Below are 24886 nucleotides of genomic sequence, written 5' to 3'. Positions count from 1 at the left end.
GTGTGTGTGTGTGTGTGTGTGTGTGTGTGTGTGTGTGTGTGTGTGTGTGTGTGTGTGTGTGTGTGTGTGTGTGTGTGTGTGTGTGTGTGTGTGTGTGTGTGTGTGTTGCTTACTGAGACGAGGCTTTCGTTTAGTTTCTCTGGAAAGTTCTCAGGTGGCAGGATTCCAAGGGCGGGTCGGTTCACAAGCGTGCTCTGAGAGAGAGAGAGGGAAACCTTTATGAGAAATACAATGTGACAGATGTTTCTGTCTCTCCTCCGCCTCGTACACACTCTTACCTTCCCTTCTGCACTGTGATGAGGTTTTAAATTAAAAACAGGTAAACAACAACATCCACCAACTACTTACATTGTCCAGCATCACAGGAAAGGGATGTTGATTTTAAACTCTCTCCAAATACTCTAAACCTCACTCAGTGGACCTTTGGAAAGACAGCTACAGACACAGCTTTAAATGGTCTTTTAGTCTTTTATTATGTACTTATTTTTCTATTGTTTTATTTATTTTATAGGTTTATAGTTATATGATTTATTTAACCGTTTTATTAGCGACATTTCCTTTTAAGTTTGTCTTTTTATCTATTTAACATTTAACCTTTAATATAATAATTATGACGTTTTTATTATATATCTATATATGTTTATTTGATAGGTTTTTATACTTTGTTTTATGGATTCATTTTGTCTTATTTCTTGCTTTATTTTTCTGTTGTTGTATTTATTTTTTAATTTTATGTTTTTACCTCCTAAAGTGCTATAAAAAATAAATCTTTAGTATTTATTATTATTACTGTGTTTAGGATAATACACAGGGAGGATCTGGGTGATTGTGCATAATGCAAAGTAAGTACCGTCAGAAATATCCCTGTGCTCTGAGACCCGTTGGTATTCTTTGCATGAACCAGAGTGTTGAGCTGGGAGCTCTGTGGTTCACGGTCTGACTGACCCTTGGAGACGTACTGAGGCTGTAGAGCAGGGGGGTCCAAACTGAGTGCCACATACAAAATAACACATGAAGGGCTGGGCCCCTCACTAGAGGAGAAGTATATTGCCTCATAAGTTAAGTTATAAGTTGGCACAATCAATCAAATGAAGGTAAATGATGCTTGATATCTCAATATATGAAAAAATCTGCCTACATCACAGCTCTCCATAGGGTTTACTAGTTACAAAAAGTGTTTGCAGCTCATCCTTCAAACAGAAGCCTCAGATTAATAAGGGGAAATATGAAGGGTCTATTTCAAACTGGTTGTATTGATAAGTTATTTGGCATTTATTTATCAACTAAGATTTGTTAGAAATGTTTTCAACTTGAATTGACTTAATTTTTTTCGAAAAGAGGGCTTATTAACACATGAATACTACTGTGTAATATATGTTTACATACATATGTATTTTAGAAGTACAATATAAAAAAAGCACAAGTTATACTTTATACTTTAACAATTTGCAAGTGCCGATTTAAAATGGACATTGGCCCTCGGTCTGCAGTTTGGACACCCCTGCAGTACAGTGTTAACAGTCCAAAGCAGAAGCACTGAAAGGTAACAGATGAGGAAGGCTGTAATAACATGTGAACAATTCAGTACCCTGCAGAACCTTTGGCTTTAAGGAAGCTAAATACAGAGGACCTACCAGATTGTTGGGATTGGACATCAGTTTGAGGAGGGCGGGGTGGTTGTAGCCTGGGGGGGGGGGACGGAGAAGAGAAAATATTTTACTGAATAATGTTTAAATAGATTATTCACAGCTGTCAACAAAGTCCCCTAAACCCTGAGACAAACTGAGCAGGGTTGTTGGCGTTCTGTCTGGGATTTCTTTAGAGCAACATGGCTTCTTCATAACCACAGTCAGTGTCGGCACTTTGGATATGATATAGTGCTTCAACAAGAGGAGCAGAGGGACAGAGTCCTCTCCTGGGGCCCTTGTTTAGGGAAAGATTTTGAGATGTCAAAGTGCATACTGTGGCCACAGATAATCTGTTAGAACACTTATCCAGCTTCATAACTCTCTCATGTTTAATGTAGGAGTGTGGCGAAAACACATTTCCAGTTCCAATTCCTGCTTGGGTTATTGATGGTGCTGTTCTCCCTCAGCAGACAGGGATCACTTACACAGGGAAGCGTACTGAAAAACCTTTCTTTTTATCTGATTTGCCAAGTGTTTTCAGACATATTTCTACAGTGGAAACTGCTTATAGTCATCGTGCTTGTTTGGATCAGAAAGCATAGGACAGTCCTTTAGATAAGCTGCTAACATAATTTGCTCATAGTGTTTCTTCAGATATCGGTGTTTATTCTGTACATTACAAAGAATGGAACACTAACAATAATCATTTTTGATCTTATCTTTACACAGGCATGGAAAGTCTGCAGTTTATTTTGAGGTCTGTGAAATGCAGGACTGCACTGGAACCAGCAAAGTGTTGTGGCTCAGCAGCCAGAACCCCACTGTTCTTTAATACAACTGTAAGGAGACATTTGTTAAAAAGAAAATTGTGTGTTTGTGTAGATGACTTCTTTCTCGGGTGAGCAGATGAGGAGCCTGATCACAGATAATGACAGTCGGATTTGTGATTTGATATCAGCATTTTTTTACTGGATTAAGGAAAACAAACCTATGACCTCGAGCTGTTGGATGTTGTAGTATTCAACTAAAAATAAGACTAAACCCCCCCTCATTAACTGTTTTAAAGGTCCCCTATTATGCAAACGGCACTTTTTGCTGTCTTTTATACATAAATATGTGTCCCCGGTGTGTAAGGAGACTCACAAAGTGTCACAAATACAACCCCTTCTCTTTTCCTCCTTACCCACATCTCTAAAAACAAGGGTACAAACGAACAGATCCAGATTTGCTGCCGATATGAAGTCGTATTGGAAATGTGGGCTGGCTTTACATCGAACTCCTGGCAACGTCCCGCCCACGTGACACGTCCCAAGTCTGAAACAATGCGCCATGTGTTTGGAAGCATTATGGTCTGTGTTTACAAGCAAACATTGCTAACACTCAGAGCTAACGCTGTACTGGAGACTATGTGTAATATAAAACATGTTTTGTATAGATATGGCCCTACAAAATATTTTTCAAATATGGTATAATTGAGGACCTTTAATGTTTCAGACACTGCCATGTATGTTTCTGGCCTGAGCTGCTGGTTCCATCTCTTCACTGTGTTAACATTAAAGCGGTTTCAGTGTTTGGGCCACAGACATTTCACAGTGTCTTTTGATTGACCCTCGACCTTTAACGTGTTAGAGAACTATATGCATGGATCAGAGTAGAGACTCCCATTGTTCCGTGTCGATGTGATTCAAGTGTATTTGACAGATTTACGGGGATTCAAGTCTTTGATGGTTGGATCTAGAAGATGAGTTCCCTGGAGGAAGAATGTATTAGCATGCAGACATTTTTCTTTTTGACTCAGAAAAACACGTGTTTACATAGATAACAGCTGACAGTGCAGAGCCAACCTTATGCTAAAGTGTGTCTTTTGTTTTATGTCCATATGACAATAAAGCTTTGAATCTTGAATGTTACCTAAACCGAAGCGGCTGGCTTACATAAACTGCAGGCCTGTCCCCCCCCCCCAGCAGAGAGCAGCATTCCGCTTCCATAGTCTCACTTTCTCACTCTGTTCTCTATCACTGCATTTCCTACCCGGGTTCAATTAACTGTTTGGTATTGAGAGAGATGAACAGCTAAAAAAATGTAATAAAAGACGTATCTCAGGTCACCCCCCCGCCCCCCATATCAACCAGGAACAGATATAAGAGTTGACCAACATCACCTCCCACTTCTCAAGACTTCTTTTGCAATTCCAAAATCATTCAATCCACATTGAGAGAGAGAGAGAGAGAGAGAGAGAGAGAGAGAGAGAGAGAGAGAGAGAGAGAGAGAGAGAGAGAGAGAGAGAGAGAGAGACGAAATGAGGGCGCTTTGTTCATTCTCTGCTCACCACGTAGCTCATCCAAACGCCGCAGGGCAAATCTCTGTTCCATAGTCCATAATAATAAGAAAAACAAGACAACCATTCTCTCTCCACATCTCCACTTCCATGTCAATCTTTCGATGTAACATTTAAAATACCACCATCCTTTAAACATGGGCTCTGAGATAATATACTTCTCCAAGGAGATAATCAGCTTCAGGAAGCTTCACACAGAGTCGGAGGTGAAGGAACGTCTCGCAGCGCTCTCAGGTTTACTGAAATCTAAAGGGTCCAGTCAGGGCTGGAACTCAAAGGATTGTGGGATTTAAAAATCCTCATCACAGAGTTACAAACAGTGAGCATTAATACCATTTTTATTTTTATTGTGTTTATACTTTATTCCCCCTTTAATTATTTTTATTTTAATGTCTCTACACAATGCTGCTGTAACAAAAGCAGTTCCCAATTTGGGATCACCAAAGTATCTGTCTGTCTGTCTGTCTGTCTGTCTGTCTCTCTCGCTCTCGCTCTCGCTCTCGCTCTCGCTCTCGCTCTCGCTCTCTCTCTCTCTCTCTCTCTATCTATACAGATATACATCTATACATCCATCCACCCACTGTAAATGCTAAGGAGCTGGCCGCGCCCCTCTGAGAGATGATTGGTTTAATAAAACACAATACTGCAGGAGATCCAGGTGGTAAGGTAGGCAGGTGTTACCTTGGTTAGTTATTGGCTAATGGTTGCACAACCCCCCCGAAGAAAATATGACATCACAAAGTGACCAAAACCTGATCAGCTCATTTTCAGACAGGTTTTTATAGAGATGGATCAGGACAAAAAGAGAGAGAAGTAGGTACTCGTTGCAAGCCCCAGTGTTCATGCCCTTTCACACACTGAAATAATTAAGTGTGTGAGTTCCTGGCTACAACAAAAGCCTTCTGTGAGGGGGGGCCCTGAGCCTGGAGCACAAAGTGAATCAGACCGGAAGACTGCAGCGAGAATACAGGAGCGCTACTCTCTGGATTATATCCAGTCACAGAGAGCAACAGAGCTCTTTCCAAACCTTCACATTTGTCTTAGAGTTATTTTATTATGAGGAATATGAAATCAGCCTTGAATGGGTGCAGAGGATCCTGGGAAAGGACTGCACTGTGTTCACCTTGCCTGTAGTTAACCATTGACCATTGACTTGAACACGGTTTGACTGTTCTCCTCGCCTTGCTTCAGAACAGCAAGCCCGCTCTGGCCACACTCTCTCAGCGATAAACTGCTCCAAACACCATGAGAAACACTTCCCTTTATGATCGATTTATTTTGTTCATAATACCTAATTTTATATTTGCGAAAACAGAAAAAGGGCAATAGTCTGAAAACACGGTGCGCTCTGTTATTTTTTACTCAACAAAAAAGAAGAAATTCTTCAAATCAGGTTCAATACCATGGCTAATGGTCTAATTAGTTATCAAAACAGCAACACCATTAGCCATTAGCTTCTTTACATTACACTCTCCTCACATTTACTTGAACAAAGATTTAGAAGTGGGCTGCTTTACCAACAGTGAGGAGTCTGCAAACAGAACCGAGCTTAGGCAGCTGACAACTTGGTGTGCAGACAATCATCTGTCTTAAAAAGAAAACAGATAATCATCAGGTTTCTGAAAAAAACGATACTGATCACACCCTACTTCTCATCAATGACTCTGAAGGAGAAATACTTAAAAGCACTAGATTCTGGGGTTTCATATCACAAGTAATCTGCCATCTCATACCAGAATATACTGCAACTCCCTGTCAGTTGGGATGGGAGGGGTTTACCTCTCTTTACTGATCAACTCGCATCATCGCTTAGGGAATCCCACATTTTGCTCAACTTAGTGTCATCAAGGTGACATAAGAGATGAGTTATTCCTTGCATATGCAGTGGAATGCTTGCAGAGTAGTGGTGACGATGGCTGCGCTGCACTGGGAGATGGAGCACAAACGGCACAGTTCAGTGAAGGGAGGATTAGATCAGCTACGCCTGGATTGGCACAACTTCAAATCCTCACGTTCTGCTCAGGGCGTCTCGAAAAGGTGACTCCTTCCTATATTTCCTATATATTGTAAATATTTTACATATAAATATGATTGTAACTTGTGCAGATTTCTTGAAATAAAAAAATAGAACTCAAAATCTTAAAAATATAGCATATTTCTCTGATGTGTGACAGTCACCCTGGTTAGAGTGTCCTAAGGACCAGTTGGGAGAGCGAGCTTCGATCTCTGTGGAGATCCACTCCCATGTCCCAGGAATAGATCGAGGGCCCCAGTCAGTTTCAAATCATTTGCGGACTTAACTTTCAAAGACTTATCTGCAGAGGATATTTCCTGAGATTTGTTCAATCTGTGAACAAATCCCAATGTCTTTCAATACTAACCGATTGGGATGGAGGAGATCTGAGTGTAGATATCAAGCATGCGGTTTCCGTCTACATCCACCAGGTAGTTCCCCCTGCTCTCCTCATAGTTACAGAAGAAGTTGATTGCACCAACATTCTGGGAAGAGACAAGGTCTGTATTAAGAACAGCATAAGCAGAACAGAAATCCTCCTGTATTAACCTGGTAGCAGACAACAAATGATCAAAGACAGATAAGATCTAAATGTCATCGGGTTACGTCAAAGCAACTTGAGAAAGCACCCCCAAGTGTGCTTCCAAGTAAATAGCATCACAGCGCCCCTCCGCTATTTGCAAGTCTAAAATTAAGTAATGTGAATATATTTGGCTCAGGATTGACCCCCTTCCATGCAAATGAGCTTCACTGCAACAACAGTCCAATTTGCATAAATCTGCACTTTTGGCCACACACAGGGACTTTTTATTTCTATTTCGTTCCTTTCATTTAGCATTTTTCTCTTTCTAAATAACTTTCAGGAGGTTTGGACAGAAGAGGCCAGTCCCTGTACAACCGCCACATAGGCACATTTAGACTTTGCCACATGGATATTTGCCATTAGCTGCAAAGTTAATGGGCATGTTTGCGTTGTGAAATCATCAGTACAAAAACATCCTTTGTGATTTGGACCTTGAGACATGGTAGATTGTGGTTGCAAATTATGTAGCTATCAGCATCAACACTCTATTCCTCTGAACTTAACCCTGAGCCTTTATGAGCAGTTATGGCTCTGATTATTTTTTATCAATGACTGCTGCTGCTATATGCAGTTGCTGTCCAAGGCCTATCCTAAATCGCAATTGAGATTGAGCGGGTATTGTAACAATCATTATGGATTAGGGAAATAAAGCTAAGAAGGCACGTAGTAAGTGGGTGGAAATCAGAGTCATTTAATAATCTCTTTATTTAAATTAGAAAACAAAATTATCACATTTACACAAGCACTGTGAAAATGTCCTCACAAAATGGGTTGTTTTTCAATCTATGGTCCTCACATGTATAGCTAAACAGACACAGGCTCACACACAGGCACACATACACAGCTCACCTGGATTTGTCCAAGTTGTTTCGTCAGTTCCTAGAGAAAAAGACAGTTAGTCGCAGTCTGTAAAATGTGAGGGGGGTAGAGAGTGTAACTGTGTGTGTCATCCATTACTTCTGATCGGGGTCCAGGGACTGCAGTTTTCATGGAGGGTCCATCGTAGTCAAACTCGTCCTGGGTCCTTGGAGCCGCTTTACTGACATATCTAAACCCTGATGATGATAAAATAGAAAACATTCTCCCCGTCACACACAGAGGCAGACATGGTGTCAACATGGCAATAAATGGTTAAAGTAAGCTAGGTGGCGGACCTGTTCTTAGTTATAGAAATGCAGATATTAGCTACTACATGCACTACTACTACTACTGAATGACCTCGCTATATGTCTGCAGTCATACTGGAATACTGGAGTGGACAAGACCCACTAGGAAACAAAGAGGAATACAGAGCTGCAGACATCACGGCTGTAACTGTATTTGGTTTCTTATAAACTGAAACTGAACATTATAATATTTGGAAATGAATGCAGTGTGGATCCAACCAGATCTATGCCAACTTTAATGTTTAGATAGATAGGTAGGTACTTTATTGATCCCAATTTGGATTTTTTTAAAAATAATGTTTATTCAGGTGTGTGTTTATAAAACAGTTTAACACATGTACAAATCACTTGCTAATTGTGTGTGGACTAAAACTTTTGTTAGTATTCATATATACGTATTTTTTTTTTTAGATCATGTCTCATACGTTTGTGAGCTAATGTTTCATAAAATGCTACCTGAACAGCCCCTGGAGGGTGCTCAGCTCGCTACAAGTTTATCATTCAGAAACTGTTATTCTTTTCCAGACTTCCAAAGAAAATGCTAAACCATATTTGACATCGGAGTAGGCTACAAACAGCTCATTGTTATGTAATTAAATGTTTGGTAAAGGGCTTTTGACCTTGCACATGCCGCCTCCTCCTCCATGGTGAAGATTTCACAGAAAGTTTGCATGTAGCTGTTTTCCCCTGATCTTAGGCAACCCTCTGGAAATTAAACACATTTACCCATATTTTCTGAAAGGAACTTGTATTTCATTTTATTGAAATTCTCAATGTTAGAAAACAGAATAGGGGGGGGCGGAGCTGAACACCGAGCATGTGAGACGTGCTTTTCACAGCTCTGTCGCTTTGTGACAAATTTCAACTATAAACAGTCCCTTCATCAACATTTCTTTATACTAGCTGACTCAATTTTATTTGCTTATCAGTGTGCCGAGCTGGTATTGCGCTTTGAATACACCAATGTCTTCTGTAAAGCCAAAATCCGAGTTGACGTGGGGAGGCCGCAAAAAAGCCCCCCAGCCGACTGAGCTACCACCATTGTTGGGAGGGGGGGGAGGCTTGCTTGCTTTTGTGACATTAAAAACTCTTTAGCAACTTCGAACTCAGCGTCAATTATAGTCGATTGTGACAGATCGAGAATATGCTTCACAGCTGGTAGGAGGGGCATCAATGACCGCTAGGGGGGGCACGGCCCTCAAATGCCCCCCCTTAGCGCCGGCACTGCATGGACAAACTCTTCACGACTTGGAGTTCGCGGCGAGCGATCATGGCGACCGACTCTCCTCACTCGATTCCACCGTCAGTGCGCTCAAAGCCCAAGTGAAAACACTGACGGACAAATGTAAGGATTTGTAGGGGAGATCGAGGAGGAACAACCTACGACTGGTGGGAATACCCGAGGGCTCTGAAGGACAGCGTCGGACAGAATTCATCGGCGGCTTATTGAAAGACGTGCTGAAGCTAGATGAAGTCCCGCTACTCGACAGAGCCCATCGCACCCTGCCTGCCAAACCTAAGACGGGAGAGCCGCCCCGACCGGTTGTCATCAGGGTCCACTTTTTCCATATCCGGAACGAGATTCTACGACGGGCCAGCGAAACATCCCGCGGCTCCCCTCTGCCTTTTCAGGGCAAGAAACTGTCAATTTCCCCCGACTATACCGTCGCTGTTGCCAAGAGGAGAGCTGCGTTTGGGTGAGTGAAGCACGAACTGTGGGCCTGCCCGGGTGTGTTTGTTTACAATTTCGTTTCAACAATGTCATTTCTAATATTTTGTTTATTGCTTGGTTGCCACGATCTGAATTAATTCACAAAGCATATTCTATAGTGATATATATTTTACACCCAGCACCAGTCTATGAGCCACCCTAATAGGCCTACCTCGTGGCAGAGTGGAGGGGTGATCAAATTCTCCAGCTGGAACTGTAATGGCCTAAACCAGCCAATCAAATGTAGCAAAGTGCTTGGACATCTTAAACATCTGGGTGTTCATATTGCCTTTCTTCAAGAAACCCACCTTAAACCATCTGATCACACCAGGTTGCAGAAGAGGTGGGTTGGACAAGTGTATCACTCATCATTCCAGAGTAGATCCAGAGGTGCGGCAATCTTGATTCATAAATCAGTTAATTTTACGTGCTCAGATATCTCCTCTGATCCAAATGGTAGATATGTTTTTGTGTCTGGGATACTTAATGGCACCCTGGTAGCTCTACTTAATGTATATGGCCCCAAGTGGGATAACAGTTGCTTTTTCAGATCAGTATTCTCCTTAATTCCTGACCAGTCTAGGTATCATCTCATTTTAGGGGGGGACTTCAACTGCTGGCTTAATCCATCATTAGATCGCTCATCCACAAAAAACGACAGTATTATCAAGCTCTGCTAAAGTTATTCGGTCCTCTATAGACGAGTTCTCACTTTCAGACACTTGGTGTTTTCATAATCCATCCAATAAGATATACACTTTTTTTTCTCATGTCCAACACACCTTCTCACGCATTGACTATTTCTTGATTGACAATCGGCTTATTCCATTGGTATTATCCTGCTCATATGATGCTATTGTCATATCAGACCACGCCCCAGTTCTAATGGACTTGCAAATCAAGGGATGTGATAATGCTCGTCCATTCTGGCGACTGAATACATGTCTGTTATCAAATGAAAATGTTGTTACTTTTATTTCCCAGCAGATTAACTTTTTTTAGAAATGAATAGGACACCAAGGATCTCATCTTCATTACTGTGGGAGACACTGAGGCATATTTGAGGGGGGAAATTATTTCTTATTGTGCCCACGAAAGTAGAGCCAGGGGGAAGAAACTGACAAATTTGACCGAACAGATCACACAGATTGATGACACTTACTCTGTAACTCCATCACCAGATCTATATAAGGAACGCCCTTTGCGACAAGTGGAATTTGATGTTCTTTCTACAGCTCACACTGAGAAATTGTTGTTTGAGTCCAGAAGTGCTTACTACGAATTTGGCAACAAAGCAAGTAAATTACTAGCTCACCAATTAAGATTGAAATCAACTTCTCATCAAATCCCTCAAATTCAGACTCCATCAGGTATAACCACTGACCCCAAACAGATGAATGAACAATTTAAGCAATTTTACTCCTCTCTTTATACGGCGGAGCTGCCGGACGATCCGTCTATATTTAACAATTTTTTCGATCCTCTAGACATTCCTGTGATCGACTCTGACTCAGCTGAGAAGCTAGAGGAGCCTATAACTGTGGAAGAGCTTCAGAGGGCTGCTCACGCTATGCAGGTGGGTAAATGCCCAGGAACGGATGGATATCCAATTGAATTCTATAGGAAATTTTTTGATAAATTAGCACCAATTCTTATTGATGTTTACAACGAATCCTTTCATTCTCTTAAGCTACCAAGCACGCTCACTCAAGCTACAATTTTCTTTAATTCTCAAAAGAAACAGGGACCCTCTCTCCTGCGGAAGCTACCGCCCTATAAATTTACTATCAATGGATTTGAAACTTCTCTCCAAATTACTAGCTATGCGCCTAGAATCTGTCTTAACCTCTATTATCTCCCCTGACCAGACTGGCTTTATACAGAACAGATATTCTTTCTTCAACACTAGGAGGCTTATTAATGTCATGTACAACCCCTCCACTTCATCACTGTCGGAGGAAGTGATTTCGCTTGATGCAGAAAAGGCCTTTGACCTAACCAAGACCTTTTTCGCAGCTTGGAGAAATGTGGCCAAGGTGACACTTTTATTAGCTGGGTGAGACTGCTCTATACCTCCCCCACAGCCTCAGTTAGAACCAATAACACCTACTCTGACTATTTTTCTCTCGCTCGCTCTACTAGGCAAGGCTGCAAACTGAGTACATTGCTATTTGCAATTGCAATTGAACCATTGACCATTGCCCTTAGAACAAGCACTCATATAACTGGCATTAAGCGATTTGGAGTTGAGCAGAAGACTCCCTTTATGCTGATGATTTGTTATTGTATGTTTCTAATCTCTCTGTCTCTATCCCAGCTGCCCTTGACATTTTTAGCCTGTTTGGTAAAATATCAGGGTATAAACTTAATTTGGACAAAAGTGAGCTATTCCCTTGGAACTCAGAAGCCCGTAACTATCCCCTGCACACTCTGCCTTTTAAAGTTAGTACATGTGGCTTCACGTATCTTGGCATTCACTTCCCGGATAAATTTGCGGACTTATTTAAAGTAAATTTCACCCCTTTATTGACAAAACTACAGAACAATTTTGCGTGCTGGTCATTACTGAACTTATCCTTGTCAGCACGAGTCAATGCGGTTAAAATGAATTCCTTACCCAAATTCTCATACCTCTTTCAGTCTTTACCCATTTTCCTTACGCAGTCATTTTTTCATAAAATTGATAATTTGGTCACTGAATTCATCTGGAATGGTAAAGTCCCTAGGCTTAGCAGGCTTATATTAAAAAGCCCCAAGCCTCTGGGAGACCTTGGTCTACCAAATTTTAACTTTTATTATTGGGCAGCGAATATCAGGAGGATACTGCAACACTGGGCTCGGTTGGAGAACTCCCCTTCTCCTCCTGCATGGTTGGCCTTAGATGCCTCCTCTTCTAGTCCCGCTTCCTTGGCAGCACTTGCACATGCTCCTTTAAACTTTTCTTTTTCCCCCTACTCTAAAAATGTTATTGTTAAATCAACACTCAGGGCTGGAACCAGTTTAGATGACACTTTGGCTTACAATCTTTTTCTCCACTGGCTCCGATTTCAGCCAACCCCCGTTTTCCCTCCTTCTGTAATGGATAGGGCTTTCTCCTCCTGGTCCATACTTGGTATCAGAACCTTCAAAGAGCTATATATAGGAAATATGTTTGCATCATTTGAACAACTATCTGAAAAGTACTCACTTTTAAGACCACACTTTTTTAGATACCCCCATTGACTCCTTTTTGAAGCCTGTTGATTTCTTCACTACGCCCTAACTCTCAACAAAACACTAAGCACCGATGGGAGGAGGACCTGGGTGAGGAGATTACCGAGGAGCTATGGGATGTAATTCTACGCCGGGTTCATTCCTTGTCAATTTGTTCCAGACATGGGCTGATGCAATGTAAAATGGTTCATCGCACACATTTAACCAAAGTTAGACTTTCCAAGATTTATGGTAACATTGACCCCACCTGTGAAAGATGCCATCAGGCGTCTTATTTTTTATTCTATTTTTTTTCTTCCCTTTTTGGACATGGTGACTTGGGTGCATTTCTTTGAGTTGTTTGATCACTGCACTTTCAGTTTTTATTATTATATATTTTTTTTTCTTATTCTCTGTGGGCAAGACTTTATAATAGTGTTTGATAATGTTTATGGTCTTTGTATTTGTGTTTGATGGGTTAGGCGACCAAGCAAGCTATCTATTTTCTTCTTTTGTTTGTTTGTTTTGTTGTTTTGTTGTTTCAGTGTGTGTCTCTCTATGCTATGTATAAATGTAAATGTATGCTTTGATATGACATTTTGTACGCTTATGTCTGAAACTTCAATTAAAAAAGTTTTGAAAAAAAATAAAGAAAACAGAATCGGATAACATAACAGTGTCAAATATGTTTTTCAATTCTTATCCAGACCTGGAAATTACTCAAATCCAACTCCAATCCAATGCAACAAATAACCCTAAACACAGCTGTGACTTGTTTGATAATTGACAGGAGAGAGGACCCTTGAGACTCAGTCAACGGCCTCTGTAAAGCATGTTCTAATAACTGCTTCCTGCATGCATGAGGCAAATATGTTTATCAATAACCCCAAACTGTGTGAGCTCAGTTAACTATTAACACTGATTATATAATGCTGCTCCAACTTTTCATGAAAACATGGTTGTATACTGTCTTTGCAGATCAGAAGTATTATAATGGTTCATGGGCTTCTAACTTAACAATTTTAGTAAAAGTTATAATCTCTGATGTAGCAAAAGTTCTACAGCATTTCAAAGGAATTGTATGCACATTGTATGCTAGGTTAACAGTTATATATTTGCAACAGAGTCAGCATTTGGATTAAGGAGCTTTGTATTTACCTGGACCACTGAGACGCAGGTTCTTCTGCAGAGAGAGAGCGAACTGACGGCTGATCAACACGGAGGCCATGACAGTACCGTCCACAGACAGGAGGAAGTGCGAGACCTCAACTGCCTGTTGCTCTTATTCACTCTGTCACCTGCAGAGAGAGAGAGAGAGAGAGAAAGAGAGAGAAGGAGGGAGATAGGGAGTGTGAAAAAGGGAGGGAGGGTGAGAGACAGCATTAATATATGCAAGTATAGAATTACTGACAAAATCTGATTTGGTCACTCAAAGTTGTAAAATATATTGAATTTGTTTTGTTTTCACTATTATAAGTTCAGTCTGTTTATAAGGTCGTTTTATCACTATGCGAATCATTAAAATCCCAAAACAGTGATTGGAAATGTATAATGTTCTCATTGAATTATACACAGCAGATCCCCCATGATCTTTTCTGTATAGGACAACCTGGAAGTTAGCATCGCAATGGTTCCTTCAACAAGAAGGGATTTCTTATTGAAATTCAGAAACTTGAAGCGTAAAAGCAATCTTCAGAATTAAAAAAATAACGTTGGGCTATAAAGAAACTACAGCACGGTCCCATAACTTCACGTCACCACCGCTAACCTAAAGGCGGCTAATGTTGGGCGTGATGTCATTTAGTCGTCTCAATTAGCCACCTCTGTTTTTTTTAGAGGTAGAACAAAACGTTAAAATCTCTTCAGCTTGTGTTAACCACAGACCCTATTTCAAGATAACAACCAAAAACACATATAAAAAAGGGAACTGTAATTGCTAAATGCTAACAGGGCTCAGACGCAGCACTGCAGTCGGCCTCAAAGACAGTTTACAGTGGCGGCTCATTTCTGATTATGTAACAGTGACTAGGACAATATGACTTCTTGATAAAGAATCAATGTAAGAGGAGAATGTGCACAAAGGCTGTCTGCTCTCTCTCTTATGTAACACTGGCAGCAGGAACAGGAAAAATCCAGCGAAGGAAACCCTGACCCTTCACACAAATGCTACCACACACACAAACAAGCACACATGCACGGACGCACCCACAAATACACACACACGCAGGCACACGCACACAACACAGGCATGCACGCACATAGGCACAGAGCCGGTTTCTTGGCAACACCTCGTGAACTGGATGAAACTGGTTTAGAGTGAGAGTTACACAAGACTGCATCTTCATATGCCAAGAGGAGCGCCGGGTAACATAAAATGATGGAGGACAACGTTTAACTGGGATGAACTGGAATCTGAACACAAAGGACACCACTGTTGTGCAATATGTTCCCAGTTAAGATAATCACTACTGGCTGCTGCTTCTTTAGACCATCTATTACTGGAAAAATAATCTGCATGTCACTCGGTCTCTTAAATGTTACACTTATTTTATAAAAACTGTTGCTACTTACTTATCTACCTGAAAGTTCAATATTATGTGCATGAATTGTATCTAATAGAGCTCTATTTTTTGTGTCTATCTGTACTTTGCTGTAACAATGTTAATGTCTTCTTTGCGGGACGAATAAAGGAACTGATTGTATATCAAAAAATACAGAGATCTGTCCACATCCCATTTCCCATTTCCCTTAGAAATCATTTTCACACAGTCTCTCCAAGAAGGCTGTCACAGTGAGGCAATCATTGGGACATGCTAAGAGACAGAGAAGACTTAGTAGAGAATGAAAACAGTGATAGAGAAACAGCAGGGAGCAGAGGACAGTTCTCCACCATCAAATGCTGCCTTTAACATGGCTTAGGTCACAATATGATGTCACAGATTCTCACATACACTTTCAGTCGTTGCTATTCCTCAGAGAGAACCACGTTCAGAACTGAGTTAAAATGCAGCTGACATCTCCAACCTGTCACCATGGCAACAGCTCAAGCTCTAGGGGAAAAGAGGACAAAAGGGTTGTGTATGGCTTGGTTTATAAAGAAAGAAAAGTCCCTCAATAGTGTGTTTCCAATAGATTTATGAATTAGCTCACGGGCGGCCATCCTCACAATGTCCACCCAGGACAAAGTGACCAGAGGTTATATAACATGAAAGACAGCAATGAAAAGACTGACTGGGAATCCTCACCGGAGGCAAGCTGTGGTGTCCAGTCTCTAATGCACTGTCTGTAAATGTCTCTGCTGTCTGTCAGCAGCAGCTTTCGGGCCGTGCTAACAAGTGACAGCCTTAATTTACTGAAACAAAATCATTTTAATGCCGGCTCCAAGAGAAGAAGAAAACAGTGTTTGTAGCCCAGCGGCTATAGGACTGTCACAGCGGTGATGTCCCCTTCAAACAGCTTTTTCTACAGATTTTTAGGTTTTATTTGACAATGTTTGGCAACATAGGGGTGTAAAAAAAGGATTGTATATTGTGAAGTTTTTTGTATTACATGGATGATGGTACCTCAGCCGTCAAAGCAAGACTGACCAATTTATGTGCAATATATAAACATAAATATGCCATTATCAATAACTGTGCAATATTACCTGGCTGCTATATCTCATTACAGGATGTGTATTTTGTAAATTGCGTGTTTTTCTTTATCTTAATATTTTGTTGTTTATTGTTTGTTTGTTATTTTGTTCTGCTGTAGCAAATTTAAATTTCCCCTATGAGGGACGAATAAAGGGATTCTGATTCTGATTCAGTGGAGAAGACTTGCTATGGCATGGAATATATTCACCTATATATTTTCTACCTGTATGTTGATAGCTGGGGATTTTTTTTCACCGTGATCTTCTTCTTAAAGTCAGATCACCCGTGTATATATTGATCACACTTGATAGCATAACGTTTAAAAAAATGCTGGACAGCTGTAGTTGTTGCTGCTGTTCTAAAAGGAAAATGGCACAAAGATGATAATACAAGATGTAACATGTTCACCTGGTTAATGTTGCGCAGTGTTAATAAATATGTGTGGTGGTATTCTTGCCAGCTGAGTAACATCTTTGAACTCTCTCCAAGAACTGTTTCTGCTCCGCCTCAGGCTTCAGCTGGGCAGCTGAAAGGTTTAACTCTCCAAATAGTTGGTGCCGCAATTGAAACCGTGTTCCAGACCGAGAGCCAGCGCCCGGCACTGAAACAACCGGTTTTCAAGCAGGCACTTTTAACCAGTGCTGGATCTATGGAATCAGGTTTGTGTCATTGAAGCAAAACTTCTTCAGTATCAAGCAAAAAATGTAACTTGGAAGGAAATAAAACATTAAAACAAAAAGAATAATTTAAAAAGTTAACTTATAACTAGCAAACAGAAATGTGTACAATCATATCAAATGTTATTCTTCTTCATTTTGTATAACATGTCTTTTTTTTTTTGCAGTTCCCTTTCTCAATGGTGAGCTCTCGTTCGGCTCTGTAGAGCAAAAGATACGTTATACAAAAGAAAAACACTTACATTTGAAATGATTCAACAAATTATTTGATTTAGTTATAAGTTTTACTTTTGAAATACATTTAGTTTTGCTTCATTGAGTTTTATTTTTCTTCCAATTTTGTATTGTTTGTTGATGTTGAAGAAGCCTTGCTTGATATGAATGACACAAACCTGATTCCATATGGACCTGCCGCGGTGGAAAAGGGTGCTGGTCAAAAACGCTTCCACACACTTCCACTAGAGACTGCCGATAACATTAGTGGGGGGGATAAAAAAAAAAGTGAGGTTGGGGGGAACACAATCAGAATCAGAATCCAGTTTACTGCCAGGCACGTTTACACATACACAGAATTTGATTTGTCTGCCGGGGCCAACATAAACAATCTAAGAGTGACTGAGATCACGGAGCTACCCACAGCCCTGGAAACTAGAATAAACTGACCGGTAAATCAATGTGTCCTCATCATGGGACTAGCTGCTGTACAGCAACAGTTACCCCACAGCAGACACATCTGTCACTCACTAGCTTACGCATCGAAGACACCCTTTCAGTTCTTCCGATGTTGAGGCTGATGTTTGTATTGTGTAGCTAATCTTCTGCATAATGTGGCATTCTTCAGCACTGATGCTGAGCGGCTGGAGCACTGCTCATTTTTGAGGTCTTACAAACGGAATGAATATGAATTGTGTATCCTAAAAGTTTCAGAAAGCCCCCCCCCCCCCCCCCAGTGTATCGATTAGCAGAATCAGAACTATTCAGACCCACACAGCAGCTCTGCTATAAATAGTCACCGGGTCTATTTTTGCCTGATCTGTGGCGCAGTGTCTTTCCTTCAGTCTTTCAAGAAGGAAATGGAAGGCATTCTCAACTTCTTCTAATATAATGCATTATCTAATTTAAGGTTTAAACCTTTTGCACTACATTATGTTATATTATGTATCAAAAATAAAATGACCCATAACCCTCAAAATAAATCTGTTCTTTCTGTAGACTCAGGAGAACGTACCACGCAATAAACCTGATTCTTATCCTGGTTCCGTCCTCTAGTGACCTGACAGTCATCGACAGAAAGACTGTTGTGTAACTGCAGCTGCAGCGCTCTTATCGAACACCGAACATCCCCCCCCCCCCCCAGCCTGGGTCTGCAGCCGTCTGATTTACATATGAAATGTTCGTGAGAGAGAAACAAATGTTAACCCTTCTGAAATCTGTCTGTTCTCAGAGATAAAGAGAGAGTCCAGACAAACAACCACCCTGACTTTAGCACGTCAGCATCCCATAATATACAAGCCTCTTTCACACATCAAGAGCAAAGACTTCAAAGCAGCAGACGGGGTACAGCACTGTGTGTGCACTATGGGAAGCCAAAAGGGACAACATTCAAATGCCCCCACTTACATTATCACTAGGGCTGCCCTCGACTAAAGATTTTTCTAGTCGACTTATAGTCAACCCATTCAGGCGATTAGTCGACAAATCTGATATATTATGATTTATAATCAATAAAAAAAAAATCTTCTCCAAAAACGGTTTCAGTTTCAAAGGCTGATAAAGAACCTTATTATAACAGCATGGTACGTTGTGCTTCACATGAAATATAAAATACAACTGTAATAATTAACCGTTGAAATATAAATTAAACAGTACACGTAGGAAGCGCATGAGAGTCACAGCGCACCGCACGGCAGCGGTACAAACAGCAGAAGCTCCCGGAAGGATTTTTAATGTGTGTGTGAACAAGCAGCGTGCACACACACTGAGCATTGAGTTCTAGTTTCTCTAATTCAAATCTGAATATAACAACCCAATAAATACTATACTGGATACAGCGACAAATATGCTCTTCGGCTAAAATCACTCCCCACATTAGGCCCTGATCATGAATGCATTGATCGTTTTCTGAGCTCAGAATGATTATATATTACAGGTTTATATATGTTGATACAAAGCGAGGCTACTGCCTGACTCACTGCTGCTGTTTTCCTTCGAGTTTGAGAAAGGAACACACGCTGTCGGGGATAATAAAGCTCTATGTTTTGTTATGATGGCGTGGATATGGAGGCACCTTTTTTCCAGGGGAGTTTGCATGTTACCTTTTGGGGCTCATCCCTTACTCGCTCAGAAGGATCGGACACTTTGGATATCCTGCCCGACAAAATGAACTGAAGGACCAGGCACAGCTCTGAATGAAGTCTAAGGAGGTTTCCGGCTGATGCGTCATAGCACATGCAGCGCGCAGATGGACCTTTTTTTCCGACTAATCGGCTAATGAAAAATAAGTCGACAATTATTTTTTGCACCGACTAACGATTAGTCGACTAATGGGGGGCAGCCCTAATAATCTCGTTAAGCATTTAGCCACCACTGCAGTCCTCTTGATGGTGCCCAGTCCACAGGCCCCGGCTCCAGCACCACTCAGCTGTCCATCATGACGGCTCAGACCCTTCTCAAAGCTCTTTCCCTCTCTTGACACTTTAAAATCCTAAAATCTGAAACTAATCAGAACAGTGCTCAGGTGAAACTGGGGGTCCACGTGTTTATATTTTCCAAAATGTGTGTTAACATGACCTGAGAGGAGATCTACCAACTGACTGAAAGACCCTCTCCCCCTCAGAGCAGTTAGACATCAGCAGACAGGGGCGCTTTGGGAGAATTGGGGGCCTCAGAGGAGAGGGGCCTCTTAATCCTTTTTTGTTAAATTTAAAGTCTTTCTCGTAAAGAGAGTATTATTGGCAGTGGTTGAAAAATGTGGGTCTGGTACTTAAATCAAACTAAACATCCTGCCGGTCCTAAGAATCTGTATCGAGCAAATCCTGGAAATGTTGGACTCAGATACATTTGGTGGTAAGGATTGGTTGCAGCTTAAATAAGCCTTTCAAACTCCAATTCTTTGTTAACTGCCGGTGGTGAAGCCTCCTCCCCACAGCCTGTCTACACTGCAGCACTGCGCTGCATTTGCTTCTAAACAAGGAGAATGTGATGAGAAAAACAATTAATTTTGTTGGCAAAACACTCTGAATGTGCCATGGTATCAGAGCGTTCCATCCCTTTGGGCGTTGGGTAGCAGCGTCTCCTCTCTCTCTCGGGCCTCAGGCAGGTCATATCAACTGCTGCTAATTAACAGACTGGATTTTATTATTTTACATTCGTCTGTACGGTCTCAATCCACATCCAAGACATTCCTCCCAGGAATCCTGGGGATCTTTGATGGCAGACCAGATTAAATCCTGACTGTTGTCAGGTTTGATGGCTCTGCAGCCGGTGCACAGAGGTAAAACGACATCACTTTGTAAGAACTGAGTCCAGCTCCAACGCTTCTCTCTCCAGCTCATCGCCTGACATCATATCAGAGCTGCTTTTTTTCTGATTTCTTTTTTTCCATGTTATCTTTCTCATAGGCCAGTTGCTTCTCATCATATGTTTTGATGAAGATCATCGAACATATGAGGGGATAAGGCTGAAAGGTTTGTGGCTAGCTAACAGCGATGAAGTGTGTTGAGTGAAAGATGTTATCAGAGCAGCTCTCACAGACGGCCTCCCTCATGGACTCTAGAGCTGTAATTACTGACCGACCAGAGCGCGAGGGACACCGCTCCACCTTCACTGTCAATTATTATGTAGAAATGTCCCGTCTTAAGATACAGAGCACAAGCATTGAGTAACAGGAAATGGTTTAGTCCTCAGCAGCTCACATGCTATATGCTTTGCTGCTCCTTTGTTCCTCCACACAGTCGGCATGACTGAGGGAAAAGAGACTGATCTGAGATGACAGGAATCTCCTCAACTGCTCATGAATTACAAGTAGATTGAAATGCAAAATCATGTAATAGCTGTACAATAAAGCCAACATCAGTTTCACTTCACTGAGTCTGTGTGCCTCTGGGTCACAACCCAAAGCCAGACATCCCTGCCTGTATGAGCATTTCCCCAGGGAACAGAGAGATTGATGGAGTTAAAGAAAGTGAATAGGGAGACTCATTTAAAAAAACGTTTTATCAAGCTCCGACAGTAAGCTGCTGCTACTGCTGCCTGCCTCGTGTATCAGGGATAAAGCAAATGTTTGTATTGCAGCCCAGGACTGAGACCAGGACTGAGACCAGGACTGAGACCAGGACTGAAACCAGGACTGAGACCAGGACTGAACCCAGGACGGAGACCAGGACTGAGACCAGGACTGAGAACAGGACTGAGAACAGGACTGAGACCAGGACTGAGACCAGGACTGAGAACCGGAATGAGACCAGGATTGAGACCAGGACTAAGACCAGGATTGAGACCAGGACTGAGGCCAGGACTGAGACCAGGACTGAGACCAGGACTGAGACCAGGACTGAGGCCAGGACTGAGGCCAGGACTGAGACCAGGACTGAACCCAGGACTGAGAGAAGGACTGAAACTAGGACTGAGACCAGGACTGAGACAAGGGCTGAGACCAGGACTAAGACCAGGACTGAAACCAGGACAGAACAGTGACCCTGTTGCTGACTATGGTGGCCAATAACCCATTTAAATTTGGCTCGCCAAGAGGCTAAGCCAAGCTTTGTGCTGTGACGCGTTTGGATAAAAATGTCTGTACAGTTTTGTTTGTTTTGATCATGTTTAATAATTTTAGCAGGACAAAAACGCTCAACAGAAAATATATCGGCTCCAGCTCACCCTCTGTCATTTAGCCCCAGATATGAACCAGGTGACCTAAATACACAAACCACACCAAAGTGACAATAAACGTAAGTGCTCAACAAATACAAATAAAAGTAATATGAACAAATAATAATAACACAAATAATGAACTCTGGCTAAATAGCATTTTGGCTCCTACACTGACGTTATAGGATTGTTTGATGCACTGGGACATATGCTCAGCAGACAGATGACATGTTGCACAGTTTGTATGGAAACTATTGCAGTGACTGTTTACACTCTGATTAGATTTGTTTCAGTGTTTCATTTTAAATATGAATTTACCAAAGTATTTCTATCCCTGCATCCATCCACAGAAAGGCTTCAGGTTGGTAATGCAAATGATCCTCAGATATCTCACGGTTATGATTACTGCATTTGGTGATGCTAGTGGTGAGTCATGAAGGTTTACAGACGTCTTTGTTGTTCCTAACATTTTCTCATGTTTTATTCTGTTTATGAACACTAATATATGGGGGAAAAAATACATGTGTGAGTGAGGCCCACAGAATGTGTTCATATACCTGCACATGTTTGTACATACTAACCTTTATTGTTTATGTTTGTTTAGCTTCCTGTCTTTGTTATAGCAGCAATATGTCTATTTACAGCTTCCTCTACATGCACTGACACCAGATTCAAATCTTGTGTCAACAACCTTGGCCAATAATTCAGAGGAGCTCAGTTATACACAGCAGCAGTGTACACATCTGGAGAATACTGGAGTTTATGTTAAATACACATCACTGGTAAATAAACTGACATTGTAAATTAGTCCGGCACTGAGCTGCACCAGATGAACAATTGAATAATATACGACATTTTGGCTTCCGATGGTCTAGAATACTAATGTATGAAGTGTTGCCTCTGCTGAATGTGGAGGAACATCACTGAGTTCCAGCTCTAAACTAGTTACACAAAGGAGCAGCTGATGCTGTAATGCTACTGCAACTGACGAGCATCCTGCTGCAAGAGATCTGTGTGTGTGTGTGTGTGTGTGTGTGTGTGTGTGTGTGTGTGTGTGTGTGTGTGTGTGTGTGTATGTGTGTGTGTGTGTGTGTGTGTGTGTGTGTGTGTGTGTGTGTGTGTGTGTGTGTGTGTGTGTGTGTGTGTGTGTCTGTGTGTCTGTGTGTCTGTGTGTCTGTGTGTCTGTGTTTGAAGGCTTGTTTGTAACCGTTTAAAAAATGTTCTCAGTGATTTTCTCGCTTCGGGAAATTCTGGTTCCCAGGGTGGGACCGGCTCCCCCTGCAGATCATGGATCAGGATGGATACCGATAGAGTTATTATGGTCTGTAAGTCTGCTAGCAGCAGTGTGAGCACCCCCGGCTCTTGCCTGGGAGTCTGTGCTGAGGAGGGTCGACACCGACACGAGCCCCGCACCGAGTCACATGACAGGGGGACCAGACCCTGCACACACGGCTCTGCACGAGACCCGGAGCTAAAGCGGCGGCACTTACCGGGGATCAGGAGACAGCAGGCGGACCGGAGAACAGATCCCGGGACAGGAGGACCGAGCGAACGCAGCAGCTCCGTGTGTGTGCGCGCCCACAGCGTGTGTGTTCAGTGTGTCTGTGTGTTTACAGTATTTGTGTGGTCTGCTGCCAGGCCTGTCTCTAAATCTCTGAGAGGGAGGGGCTTGTTCCCTCTCCTGTTTCCCTGTTAGAGATAGTCACTCCTCTTTCCTTATGTAATATATGTTATATACTGCACAGAATCATCTTATTCCTGGTGTTGTGTTCTATTTCTCTTCTGACACACCACCGTTAGGAATGGGGGGGGGGGGGGGGCAGGTGTTTAGTTTGAGTTGTTCAGGCTCGAAAAAAGTGTGTTCAAAATGTATTTACACACAACAGTATTTTGCAAATGTGTATAACAGATTGTGTCACGGAGAGAGAGAAAGCGAGCGAGCGAGCGAGCGAGAGAGAGAGAGAGAGAGAGAGAGAGAGAGAGAGAGAGAGAGAGAGAGAGAGAGAGAGAGAGAGAGAGAGAGAGAGAGAGAGAGAGAGAGAGAGAGAGAGAGAGAGAGAGAATTAGCTGAGGTTCTCCACCGGGGGGCAGCAACCCACTTCTCTTTCTTTGGTTCCCGTGCAGAAACTTTGGGGCACCAATTATTTATTTTAATAATGAGGATTTTTAATAATGATTAGATTTCTATAATCCAATCATTAAAAATGTTCAAGCCAAGAAACCTGTCAGCTAATCACAGAATCCACTGTGATTACGTAAAATATAAAGAAACATTTGGAATGAAAAGTCAGAGGAGCCTACATTTTCACTATTTTCTTTTTGTTATGGGAAAGCTCCAAACATTACATTTCTTTTGCAGGATGATATTTTTATACTTCCATACATTTCATAATCTATGAAAAAACCTGGTTTTGCTTGGTTCTTACTCGGGTAGGGAAACTAAAGCCTTTTTGGGTTTGTTCTTCTACTAAATGCTCAATTTTAGTATTCATAAAAACAAATTTAAGTAAATAAATACCCACAGATATGCTCAGTGAGTATTAAGGACCAGAAGAGGGGAGAACGTGTTTTAATAAAGTAAAAAGAGAGCATGTCATGTGGTTAGCAAACAAAGTATGAAATCAAAAAAGTGTGCAACAGACAATGAGTAAGAGCTTACAGATATGTGCATATCTGTTTTGTAACATATAAACAATTAACAACACAAATGCGTTATGAGCAGAAACACATTTGGTTTTCTAACCGGCCCCCGGGCCCCGCTCTGCTGTGCTCTCACATGTCTCCTGGAACTCTAAAGCCAGGCTCAGTGACCCGTAAGCATCAGACCCACGGGCCTCGCTATATCAGAGGACATATGGCGGAACACAGGCGTAATGGCATGCTCACACAGGATCGCCCTGAGCAACACACAGCACCAGGATGGGATCCAGAAGGGTCTTCATATACCACATATATGCTTCCCTCATATGTTTCTGCTTCACGCTGGCTGCAACATGATGGTTTTCCTTGACGCTCAGACAGTTACTCTATCATCACAGCTTCTGTGGAGCCTCACCAATCTGCTTCTGAAGTG

At 41.8% G+C, this 24886-nt stretch overlaps 1 protein-coding gene and 1 long non-coding RNA gene across 2 annotated transcripts in view; one reads left to right on the top strand and one right to left on the bottom strand.

Annotated features, from left to right (window-relative positions):
* abat (4-aminobutyrate aminotransferase) overlaps positions 1-23489 on the bottom strand; it is a 35146-nt gene extending 11657 nt beyond the window's left edge. The window contains exons 1-7 of the mRNA XM_063903590.1: positions 23304-23489; positions 13791-13930; positions 7521-7618; positions 7413-7442; positions 6348-6465; positions 1635-1684; positions 114-194 (exon numbers count right to left, since the gene is read on the bottom strand). Of these exons, the coding sequence (XP_063759660.1) occupies positions 114-194; positions 1635-1684; positions 6348-6465; positions 7413-7442; positions 7521-7618; positions 13791-13860 (447 nt within the window). The 5' untranslated portion in view covers positions 13861-13930; positions 23304-23489. The remainder of the gene's footprint in view (positions 1-113; positions 195-1634; positions 1685-6347; positions 6466-7412; positions 7443-7520; positions 7619-13790; positions 13931-23303) is intronic.
* Positions 8957-13300, top strand: LOC134878457 (uncharacterized). The gene is made up of 3 exons (XR_010167678.1): positions 8957-9426; positions 10928-11016; positions 12650-13300. It is a non-coding gene; the product is annotated as an uncharacterized LOC134878457 (long non-coding RNA).
* Positions 23490-24886: the final 1397 nt, after the last annotated feature.

Source organism: Eleginops maclovinus, chromosome 16, assembly GCF_036324505.1.
Source record: "Eleginops maclovinus isolate JMC-PN-2008 ecotype Puerto Natales chromosome 16, JC_Emac_rtc_rv5, whole genome shotgun sequence".
Classification (NCBI taxonomy): Eukaryota; Metazoa; Chordata; class Actinopteri; order Perciformes; family Eleginopidae; genus Eleginops; species Eleginops maclovinus.
Note: the sequence above shows the minus strand (reverse complement) of the source record. Positions and strands in the feature narration are given on the sequence as shown.